Source organism: Coenobita brevimanus, chromosome 57, assembly GCF_032717465.1.
Source record: "Coenobita brevimanus isolate Jiangsu-jjx chromosome 57, ASM3271746v2, whole genome shotgun sequence".
NCBI classification, from domain to species: Eukaryota; Metazoa; Arthropoda; class Malacostraca; order Decapoda; family Coenobitidae; genus Coenobita; species Coenobita brevimanus.
In genome coordinates, this window is record NC_137010.1 from 14,054,737 (window position 1) to 14,067,295 (window position 12,559).

A 12,559-nucleotide genomic window follows, 5' to 3' on the forward strand; every position below is an offset into this window, starting at 1 on the left:
TAGTAATGTACTGTATATGGTAAATGGGCAGGAACAACTAAAACACAGAACACAAGTACAGGTACTCCTCAATACACTACAGTAGTTCACTTTAATGACCACCAATACTGCCTATTCTAGTACACAAATTATGAGCTCCTCCCATATTAGCAATTGGTATAATAGAGAAACATTGCAAACTGCACAGAACCAGTACTGTTTTGTATCATTATTGTGGTTTATAACCATCATTCAGTTATTTAAGTAAGACACTATTTATCAACCTCTGAAGTGGATAGAGTGAACTATTAAGTACCGTAAATAAATGACTGCAACCTTACTGCCATTTTCAGTAGCTTAGGGTGTGGTATAAAACCATCAGTTATTCATCTTTTTGTATGACATTAATGTGCTGTTTTAAGTAGTTATGGACTTCAGACAAGTTTTTCTTATCATTTATAAAAGCTCCAACATGCTTGAATGCGTCAGCCTTGATAACCTCACACAACTACGTTGGAGCCTTTATAAACAATACAAACAAATCCGCCTAAAGCTTAGATTTGGATTTCAATACGGTATGGCTGAGTCATATAGGAGTAACCCTGGATGGCCAAATGACATATCCCCACCGAACACAAGCTATAACCATTCTGGTATATGTTATTTTGCTTTGAAATTGCTTTTCTGCCAATGCAACTCAGTCATATACAGTGGGGTGTTGGTACAGGGCAGTTTATACACAGCAACTCTCTTGAGACTCAACTAGCAGTATTCACTGTGTTTTAAGGATGGCTCAGTCCACTGGTGTGAGGAATGGAGATGCTTAGGCTGCCTCATGATAACAGTATTCAACTGTGTAATCCATGAAAAAAAATAGACAGATAGATAGATATAAAGCACGACATGAAAAGTTTTGCAGGAAATAGAATATGATGCAGGGTAGGTACTGGTAGTGTTGACCGAGTCATCCCTGCAACACTAGAGAATTCTCCAGCTACGAGTGAGGTGTGCAGTACATGGACCACCCTACAAATTTACATCTCTTCCACTGACCTTCAATGCCCTCATCTTCAACCTGGTCTTCACCATCATGGCCAAATTCAGCCAGCTGTCGGTAATCAACTTTCTTGGTGTTACGGCGACCTGAAAAAAGTATATATATAAAACAATAAACCTTTATGCTCCTAGGTTCCACCAGATGATTTAGATTAATCAGCAAGCAAAGGGTTAAGCCATTCAGCCAAAGGACACCTTTCTTCATCATCATCATAATCATCCAGACCTCCTTTCCCACCCTAGGGCAGGGTGAGGAGTAGCAACATCCAGATAGCCCAAGTCTGCCCACTCCAATGGGCCATGCATCCATTCACTTATCACTCAAGCTCCCAGAATCCTGGCTCTATCTGATGCATCAAAAACTTTCTCCACCTTCTGTAGCTTCACATGAACGTATCCGACAGGGTCAATCCAAACACTGTAACGTTAAAAAGGGGTGCCAAATCCCTGATCATGCACTTCTCATAACATTCATCCAGCCAGCACAGTCTCTTGTCAGTCCCCTAGCCTCACCGACTTCCATACCTCTCTTCCTCACACACTCATCCAACATATCTCTCCACCTTCTCCTTGGCCTACCTCACTTCTTTCCTCCTTCAAATTCACTCAGATATACCTTTTTCACCACTCTATTGTTGTCCATTCTCTCCGGATGACCATAACATCTCAGTTCACTCTCTTCGATTCTGGTGTCCACACACTTCCTCACTCCGCATCTTTCACAAATCACATTATTTCATATCCTATCCACTCTCTCTACTCCATGTATATTCTTCAGCAGTCCGATCTCCACTGCTCTCACTCCTGACTTTTCATTTTCATGCCATGCCATAGTCTCACACCCATATGTTAAAGTTGGCACTAACACTCCTTCATGTAAGCCTCGTGCAGCTGCAACATCCAAGCCTTTGTTTCTTATCAAGGCCTTCATAGCACCAGCTACCCTCCTTCCTTCAGTCACTCTACTTTCCACTCCTTTGACACATTTTCCTCTCTTTCTATCACTGTACCCAGGTTTTTTATTCTCTCACCAATTCCAGTCTCTCTTCATCCACTGTAACATCACACTGGGAGTCACCTTCTTTTTCCATTACCATCACTTTACTCTTTTCTATGTTTACTCTTGAGGCACGACATCCATAGACATCAGCAAAACTCTGCACTAGTCTACCAAGTACTTGTCTGATATTTGCAAGTAGTAGTGCATCATCTGCATACAACAAATCTGAGATATTCCATCCATCATCATTCATTACTAATGTCATCCCTCTCTCCATTACTCATGTTTTTACTTCTCTTATCACCCCATCCATATATATATTGAACAACCACGGGGACATCACACAACCTTGTCGCACGCCCACACTGATCGAGAACCATTCACTTAGATGCCCATTTACCCTTACACATGCCTCACTACCATCATAAAAACTCTTGACATCACCTAACTGCTTACCATCTACATCGTACATGCACAAAACCTTCCACAATCCTTCTCTGTCTACTTTGTCGCGTGCTTTTTCCAGATCAATAAATGCCATAAACACCTTATAGTCCTTCTCACAAGCCTTCTCCACTATCTGTCTCACTGCACAAATATTTAATCCACACATCCACTGCCACTCCGAAAGCTACCTTGTTCATCACTCGCTAGGATTTCTGATATCCTTCTTACTTTCTCTATGATAATTCTTCCAAATACCTTCCCTACAACACTCAATAAACTTATGCCACAATAATTCTTGCACACACTTCACTCACCTTTATTTTTGTAAAAGGGTGCAATCACAGCATTTTTCCACTCTCTTGGCACAGTTTCACTCATCAATTCCTTCTTACATATCTCCAACAAGCACTTCATTCCGCTCTCTTCACTACACTTAGTCATCTCTACATACACCTCATCCCCAGCTGCTTTCCCATTTTTCAGCTGCTTCACGGCATTCTTCACCTGTGAAAGTGTCATATTTCCTGGTACTGCATTCCTTCTCTGCACACCCCCAAAACCAATCATGTTTACAGCCACTCTGCACTCTCCCATTCATCAGGCTTTCAAAATATTCTCTCCATCTGGTCCTTACTTCATCCCCATGGGTTAATAATCTAGAGAGGCGGCCTGCAGTCCTAACGGACCCAGGATCGAATCCCGGCTGGGGCAGGGAACAGTTTAAGGATTTGAATTTCCTAAAAAGCAGACTTTCTTGATCTACCAGATGACCCGTCGACATGTCGTAAAAGTACCCCCGCTAATACCAATACACCAGTCCTGTATGAGACAGCCCTAGCATGTATTCAATATGGACGGTGGGTGTTAGCGCCGAAGTGGTGACATGTGGAGGTGTAGGAGGACTACTGGGCCTTGGGATAGGTGACTGCCCCCAAGGAATAGGCCCTGAGCCTTTGCCCAGAGTCGGACACGTAAAAAAAAAAAAAAAAAACTTACATCCTTCACACTTTCACATTTCTTTCCACTGTCACTTCTACATTTCCATGCCTCCTTTCAGATCAATTCCTATTTTCACAGTAGTTTGCATTCATTTTTTTCCCTAGATCATCATTTACCTCCTCCTTCCTATTCACTAGTCTCTCTACGTGCTTCTTGATCTCAACATATTCAGTTCTTATTTTAACTGAACCCCTATTTTGTAACCACTCTAGCCAAGACCTCTTTTCCTCCACTGCTCTCTTAACCCACCATGCTGTACCTTTCTTCTTTATTGTTACTTTTGCCACACCACACACTGCTTTAGCATTCCTAACTAAGCAGTCCCTATATGCATTCCACAGGCTGTCCAGATCCATTTCATTCTAATTCACTGATTCCAACTCCTCCCCTACTTTGGTCCTGTATTCATCTGCCATTTCTTTGATCCTCATCTTCTCAACTTTCAGTCTTTCTCCCTGACTGTTCCTCTCTCTCCTGGTCCAATTAACTCCTCTCAGCTTGATCTTGAATACCACAATCATATGATCTGACAGACCTCCATATTGTTCTCTCATGGCCCTCATATCAGCAACCATTCCCAGCATCGACCTCTCTACGAGCATGTACTCAATAAGGCTCCTTTCAGCACAATCCCTGTTCCCTCTATACCATGTATATTTGTGCATCATTGTGTTTGAAATACAAGGTACAAATGCACAACCTCTTTTTCTGACATATCCTTTAGTCACTTTCCATTAATACTTTCTCTTGGTACTCAATTACAACCCATTATATCATCCTCAGAACCAAAGCTTACTCTTCCATTCATATCGCCCATTACAATAACTTTATAGCTCCTGGGCATTTCTCCCACTGCTTCATCCAGCTCATCCCCAAACCTGTCTTTCCCTCTCTCACTCCTGTCATCACACGGTGCATATGCCACAATCACTCCCACTTTCACCTTCTCAAACTTGAACTTGACATACATACATACATATTGAGCTGACAAATTTGTAATCTCTCAATCCAGCTCATCCCAAAACCTGTCTTTCCCTCTCTCACTCCTGTCATCACACAATGCATACCAGTATGCCACAATAATTCCCGCTTTCACCTTCTCAAACTTGACATACATACATACTGTACATACATCTTGAGCTGACACATTTGTAATCTCTCAATCCACTCTGCCACACCTCATTCTTCAACAAAGCAATTCCTTCCCTGCATTTTCCTCACCCATTCATGCCCAATCTTACACATTTCACAACCTCCCACTCCTCCACTTCATATCCTTTCACCTTTGTTTCACACAGTGCCATCACAGCATATCTCGCACTCTTGAACACATTCACCACTTCCACCCTCTAGTTCTCCTCATTCACACCTCTCACATTCCACATGGCCATGCAAATCTGCCCTTCTGGCTGGGACCCTTGGCAGGTATTGGACCCTACGAGGCTCTCCAAAATGTTTGCCATGATTATGCCACGTTGAGTACACCGCTTCCCGTCCGATCAGCAAAAGTTAAGCAACATTGGGTCTGGTTAGTACTTGGATGGGTGACCACCTGGGAACACCAGATGCTGTTGGCATAACGTTCTCCCTACTTGTCAAGTGGGGTTGGTGGAGGATTAGTGTCCCTCCCTGTAAAACAATTAACTCTAAGCCCTTGGCCACCCCGTTTGGGATACATGGCATCTGGCAATGAATGAATGAATGATTATGATTTTAGATAGGGGAATCTGAGGGACACTTAATCTGACCCAAAACCCCTGTTATATGGTTACCACTCAGAGTAATAAATGGTTTCCTGGGTACAGGAAACCATTTGTCTTGCCACTCAGTGTAGAGACCATAGGGCATCCCAACACTGAGTGAGTGGATGATAGGGGCCCCCACCTATCGCATAAGTTGAATAAAATAATTTTACATAATCCACCAAGAACTGACGAAGGATCTACAGGATGAAGCTGTGCACTCTGGGTGGAGCAAAGTAGCTGCAGTATCCATCCAGGAGCTAAACCTCGTATTTCCCTGCACCCAGCCATGAGGAAGGACCCTGGTCTGACTATGGCGAGATGCAACATTTCCCTTCATAGCAGACGAACTATTATGTACAGTACCCGAGGAGCAGCCCTACAGAAGCAGTTGATTACCTGTGGTCAACAGGTCTGTTCAGCCAGCCAGCAACAACAAGATTTGCCACCATTTTTTGAAAATTTAAGATAATGAGGCTGATGGAAATGTTTCTAACCAAGTCAGGTCAGGGATTTTTTTTCATCAACAGAATAAAATCATCAATCATCAACTAGAATAAAGGAAAAACACATATTCTAATTCTAAAATGGTGATACAGTATTTAAATCAAACCCTTCACTGCTACAGACATGCCCGTTGTTGTACTGAGGCCAACACCACATGGTTCTGCTTAGCTGACCACTGGTTTTAATACAGTACATGTGAGGATGGATTTCTCTGTTTTATTAGCATTTGTTATGAGTGGTGGTCTAATGACAGAGTCCTCTGCAGGAATGACAGCTGTGTTTCACATACAACAATGTGAATCTTCCTAAGTTACTAGACGTATTTCTGTGAGTGAATGGGAGTGTGGCCCATTTAATGGGAGTGTGGCCTGTTTACTATGTTGGTTACTAACTTATTCTATCATGTTTTTCTGGCTCTCTGGATCCTACCTCTGGATGATGATGATGATGATGATGATGATGATGATGATTTTCTATCATGAAAAATGCTGCCTGGGGGATACATCAGTCTCTTACTCTTAAATACAGTGGGGCACCAATTTTCGAGCCTAATTGGGTCCAAAAATAATGCGCGAAAGTGGAATTAGTGAAAGTTGGGGCATTGTCTTTATGGCAAAAAGGCTAATTGGTTCCCGGTTATCCTAAAGTAACATCAGATTTTCATTTTCACTTGCAATACAGTACATCAAATCACTATTGTACATTGCATTGTGAGATACAAACAATAAAAACTGTACAGTACACATTATATGAGGAGAAACATACCACAAAGACCAGGTTGAGGTGTTTAATGGATGTTGGGGGTAAGTATCCGAGGCGCGTGGCGGGCTTATTTAGCCACGCCAGACATATTGGCGCCACCTCTTGCTGCCTCGCTACCACTCTCTCTCTCTGCCTCCTCAGATGCAACTTGATGCAACACTTCCACTCTGTGCTGAATTTCCCTTTGTGCTAGGTTCTCTTGAACAAATCCATCGAAATCTTCATCCAGGTTAAGCTCCTCTATGGCCTTGGCCTTGGCCTTTCCTCCCGACTTTGAATGTCCCGGCCACTTTTTATCACCACCACTGCCTCCCGGCCCTCCCCCCACACCACCAGGCTCTCCCCCCACACCACCAGGCCCTTTCCCCACACTACCAGGTATAGTAGAGGCCACTGAACCGTGAGAATCCAACACAATGGAGCTAGCACGCTCGTACACAATGGCGGGAATGGGTGGACAGAGTGTTGACATGACGTCATTCAAGATGGTGGTGGGTTGCGGGCAGGCGGTGCAGGAAATTCAAAGTTCAAAATATTGTCCCAAACCCAAAATTTGTGCGCGAAAATCGATTTTTTTCAAGCGAAAGTGGAAGTTAGGGAACATTTGGTGCATGCCGCGAAAGTGGATTCCGCAAATCCTGCTGTAGCGAAAGTTGGTGCACTACTGTAGTGTGGATTAAGGTAGCCTAGCCTTGAACACCAACATCTCAAAGAAGGTAATATGGAAATGAGTGGCATGAGTTTATGTAAGACCAGTGACTAGTTTTCATATAGGTGGTTCCACAGCAATTATCATCCATCTTGGATTTAACATTCTGGCACAGGTCTATAATACTAAGATATGTTGCCTCAAGTCCCTCCCCTCCGTTTCACCTTTTATAAACTGAAGGGAATACAATGGTACAAGGAAGCAATATTCCTTCCCTTTACCCTTTACCAAACAATACAATGCAAAGCTTAGTCTTCAGTAACACCAGTCAATAATCATTATCCACTTTAAACTGGCATACATGGACACTTCATCTGAAGAACACAAGTTACTGCATGTATTTTTTTAACAGTGTTGCTCATAATTCAGCTTCCACATAAAAATCTTACTATCATCTTTGAAAATTTTCATCTTTTATGTATAGCAAAGGGAAGGAGGCAACAGAAAGTTGGATTCTTATCTCAGCTCTGACATACTTTACTTTATCTTATTTAGCCTGATCAACCAGCCTTTGCCCTGCATAATCTAAGCTTCAACTAAACCTTCTCATCTCAACGTGACATTCTCTATCTACAGTTCGCCCATCTTTGAGGAGATATTCATCCTTTTGAATCTTATTACCCATAGCTCAATGGAGCAATAAGACAAAACTACATCTCTACATCCTTTTCTTAACACTTTTCACAGCAAGCAAAATAATCTAGTGATAATCTCTTGCTACAGCTCAACATTCAAAATGGAGATGGCAATTTTTTGCCAAGTTAAAGTGGCCAGAGTATGATTTAGTCCACCCAAAACTTACCTAAACTTCACACCCTGGACCACATTCTTGTAAGGATAGGAGGCCTTATAGTACCTCTTTCTTATCAAGTCCTTCTGTATATTATAAACATTTTATTAATGTCTGGTATGTTATCTTTATATTACTTTTACATCACAACAGCCTGCATAAATAACAGAAGAGATCTGATACAGAAGAGGTGCTAGAATGACTCCTTAACCTCTTCACTCTAGGACATGATTTTTGTTTGTTCTTGCTGCATCCACATGGAACCCTCCAGTGGCTGGGTGGATAGTGTATGCTTTTACCAGTTATCCTGAGCTGGGTTGAAGTCATATGATTACACATGTTGTACTCTGCTAAGGTCCCCTCAATAACATACAGTCATACACTGGCATGTGATGGATGATTATGTGATCAACTGATAAAATGATCGATGGAAACTTATTCCCAGTTTCAGGTTAACAATGGCAAAAATCACATATACGATTTTTCAATGGCCGAGAACAATATTCTCATGCTGATAAATGCCACCCGTGCAAGCCGACTGTCATGTGTTTCAGGCAAGATGGCAGCCCAGTGTTTACATGCGCATCAAAACACCACCGCTACTGCAAAATACAGTAAGTGTACCTGTACTTTTTTTTTTTTTATGTAAGAAAGAAGGAACCAAAGGACAGGAGCCTGCAAGACTATTCCTTAAAAAAATAAAAAATAAAAAATAAAGATAACAGAGAGCCAAATTCAAGATCTGTTACTTTTGAGGTGCCTGGGCACACTGTTTAACAGACTGGAGAACATGGGCAGTAGGAAATACAGACGAAGGGAGACAGTTCCAGAGTTTAACTGTTGCATACATCAAGGACTGGGAGTAACGGTTAAATTTTGCATTAGAGAGCTGGACACAAAAAGGATGAGAGTTTGTTGTTAGACGGGTGCTAAGTGGCCACCGTAATGGTGGAGAGATGCAAGCAGACTGTTCAGAGGTGCAGTGACCACTAAAGCAGTGACAGAAAAGAGATAAAGATGCAACAGTGCAGCAAAGAGACAGATATTGAAAGAAGCCAATAAGAGAAGGACAGTTGATAGGACAAAAAGCCTCCGACTCCACCTTGTTGTGAAGAGTCGTATGTGGGGAGCCTCCCCATACGTGAAAGTTGTACTCTATAAAGGGCAAATAAAACCTGTGTATAAAGTCAACAACTGTGCACAGGTAAAGATGGCACAAAGCCAGCTTAGCACACCTAATCTCTTGGACGCAGATTTTAGGTAATATGATCTTCCCAAGATAAATCCCATGAGAATGAAACCGCAAGTATATTTAGAGATGATGCAGGATTTAGTTGGATACTGTTAAAAATCAGAGGATACTCCTGTGGAAGATTCTGTCAGGTTGAAAGAAGTAAGAACTGAGTTTTTGATCCATTAAAAACAACAAGATTACTTTTACCCCAATCAGAGATATAAGCCAAGTTAGACATTAGGTGTCCCATTGCCTCATCCCTTACTTGTTGAAGTAACTGCTGAGATGAACACTGCTGGATGTGAATGGAAAGGTGAAGGGTGGAGTCATCAGTGATGAGAGGATAGGGTTAGATATACAGCTTAGAAGGGCACTAATGAACAAAAGGAAGAGAGTTGGTGACATGACAGTGCCCTGAGGAACACCACTACCGATAACTCTACAAGAACAGTGACTGTCCACAACAGCAGCTACAGAATGACCAGAAAAGCAGCTTGAGATGAAGGTGCAGATAGAAGGACAGAAACCGTAGGAGTGCAGTTTGGAAATTAAAGAATTATACCAGACTTGATTGAAAGTCTTTTACCAAAGTTCCTAAAGAAGGATGACCAGGAGTCTGAAAGGTAAGTGAGACGATCTCCAGTGGAGTGTCCCTGGCGGAACCCATACTGACGATCTGAAAGAAGGTCGTGATGGGAAAGATGGTTTAAAATTTTCTTGTTAAGAATACAGTAGACTCAAAAACTTTTGAAATACAGGATGTTACAGCAATTGGGCAATAGTCAGGGGGCTGGGAATGGTCATCCTTCTTTGGGACAGGCTAAATGACAGCAAACTTCCAACAGGAAGGAAAGGTATATGTTGACAGACAAAGGTGAAAGAGTTTACCTAGGCAGGGCATATGCACAAAGGGAAACTTCTTGAGCAAAAAAAGGAGGGATCCCATTAGGTTCATATGCCTTATTAGTAATGAGGCCACTGATGGCAGAAAATACATTAACTCAAGAAATTTTAATGTCAGCCATAAGGAAGTCAAAGGGGGGAAGTGATGGAGGAACAGCACCAGAATCATCTAAAGTGGAACTAGAGGAAAAAGTCTGAGCGAAGAGTTCTGCTTTATCATCATCATCATCATCATACGGACCTCCTTCCCCACCCTAGGGCAGGGTGAGGAGTAGCAACATCCAGACAGCCCAAGTCTGCCCAGTCCAATGGGCCACACTTCCATTCATTCACCATTCAAGACCCCAGAATCCTGGCTCTATCTGATACATGAAAAACTTTTACTACACTCTATCACTTCATATAAACATATCCAATACAGTCAATCCAGATGCCATCACATTAAAAAGAGGTGCCAAATCCCTGATCATGCACTTCTTCTCATAACATTCAACCAGCCAGGTCGGTCTCTTGTCAGTCCCCTAGCCTCACCGACTTCCATACCTCTCCTCCTCACACACTCATCCAACATATCCCTCCACCTTCTCCTTCACCTACCTCGCCTCCTCCCTTCTTCAGATTTGCTCAGATATACATTTTTCACCACTCCGTTCTTATCCATTCTCTCCACATGACCATACCATCTCAGTACACTCTCTTCGATTCTGGTGTCCACAGACTTCCTCACTCCGCATCTTTCACAAATCACACTATTTCAGATCCTATCCACTCTTTCTACTCAGCATACAGTACATCCCTCGGCAATTCCGTTTCCACTAATCTCACTCATGACTTTTCATTTTCATGCCACGCCATAGTCTAACATCCATATGTTAAAGTTGGCACTAACACTCCTTCATAGAAGCCTTGTGCAGCTGCAACACTGAAACCTTTGTTTCTTATCAAGGCCTTCATAGCACCAGCTACCTTCCTTCCTTGTGTCATTCTACTTTCCACTTCTTTGGCACGTTTTCCTTTCTTTTCTATCACTGTACCCGGGTATTTGAACTCTGTCACCAATTCTAGTCTCTCTCCATTCACTGTAACATCACACTGGGAGTAACCTTATCTCTCAATAACCATCACTTTACTTTCTTCTACGTTTACTCTCAAGGCACGACGCTCACAGACATCAGCAAAACACAACACTAATCTACCAAGTTCTCGTCTGGTATTTGCAAGTAGTACTGCATCATCTGCAAACAACAAATTTGAGATATTGCATCCATCACCATTCATTACCAATGCCATCCCTCTCTCCATTACTTGTGTTTTCACATCACCCCATCCATATACATATTGAACAACCATGGGGACATCACACAACCTTGTTGCATACCCACACCAATCGTAAACCATTCGCTTCGATGCCCAATTACACTTACACGTGCTTCACTACCATCATAAAAACTCTTGACGGTACCTAGCAGCTTACCATCTACCATACACCATACATGCACAAAACCTACCACAATCCTTCTCTGTCTACTTTGTCATATGCTTTCTCCAGATCCATGAATGCCATGAACACCGTATGGTCCTCACAAGCCTTTTCCACTATCTGTCTTACTGCAAATATTTGATCCACTCATCCTCTGCCACTCCGAAAGCTACCCTGTTCATCACTCACTAGGACTTCTGATATCTCTCTTACTTTCTCTGTAATAATTATTCATATACCTTCCCCACCACACTCAATAAAATTATCTCACGATTATTCTTGCACTCACTTCGCTCACCTTTATTTTTGTACATGGGTACAATCACAGCCTTTTTCCACTCTCCTGGGACAGTTTCAGTCATCCATGCCTTCTTACATATCTCCAACAAGCACTTCATTCTGCTCTCTCCACTACACTTAATCATCTCTGCATACACCTCATCAACCCCAGCTGCTTTCCCATTTTTCAGCCGCTTCACAATGTTCTTCACCTGTGCAAGTGTCACGTTTCCTGTCAATGCATTCCTACTCTGCACATCCCCCAAACCAATCATGTTTACAGCAACTCTGCTCTTTCTATTCCCATTTTAACATACATAATGTTGAATGGGCTGAATGGGTGATTTTAACATACATAATGTTGAATGGGCTGAATGGGTGATTTTAACATACATAATGTTGAATGGGCTGAATGGGTGATTTTAACATACATAATGCTGAATGGGCTGAATGGGTGATTTTAACATACATAATGTTGAATGGGCTGAATGGGTGATTTTAACATACATAATGTTGAATGGTTATTGCATTCTGCCAGGACTGACGATGCTGGTCTAGAACGCAAGCTGTTTGCAGAATCATTTAATCTCACCTAGCTGGTAAAGCAACCAACCAGAATACCTGGTAATACACCATATTAGACCTGCATCAAGGTGTGATACTCGCTGAAAC

At 42.2% G+C, this 12,559-nt stretch overlaps 1 protein-coding gene and 1 pseudogene across 1 annotated transcript in view; one reads left to right on the top strand and one right to left on the bottom strand.

The window, feature by feature from the left end:
• The window catches only part of LOC145401900 (uncharacterized), a 91,964-nt gene that overhangs the window by 47,826 nt on the left and 31,579 nt on the right, over positions 1 to 12,559 (bottom strand). Inside the window, exon 5 of the mRNA XM_080274006.1 lies at positions 1,033 to 1,122. Coding sequence (XP_080130132.1) covers positions 1,033 to 1,122 — 90 coding nt within the window. The remainder of the gene's footprint in view (positions 1 to 1,032; positions 1,123 to 12,559) is intronic.
• On the top strand, positions 4,940 to 5,058 carry LOC145402461 (5S ribosomal RNA; annotated as a pseudogene).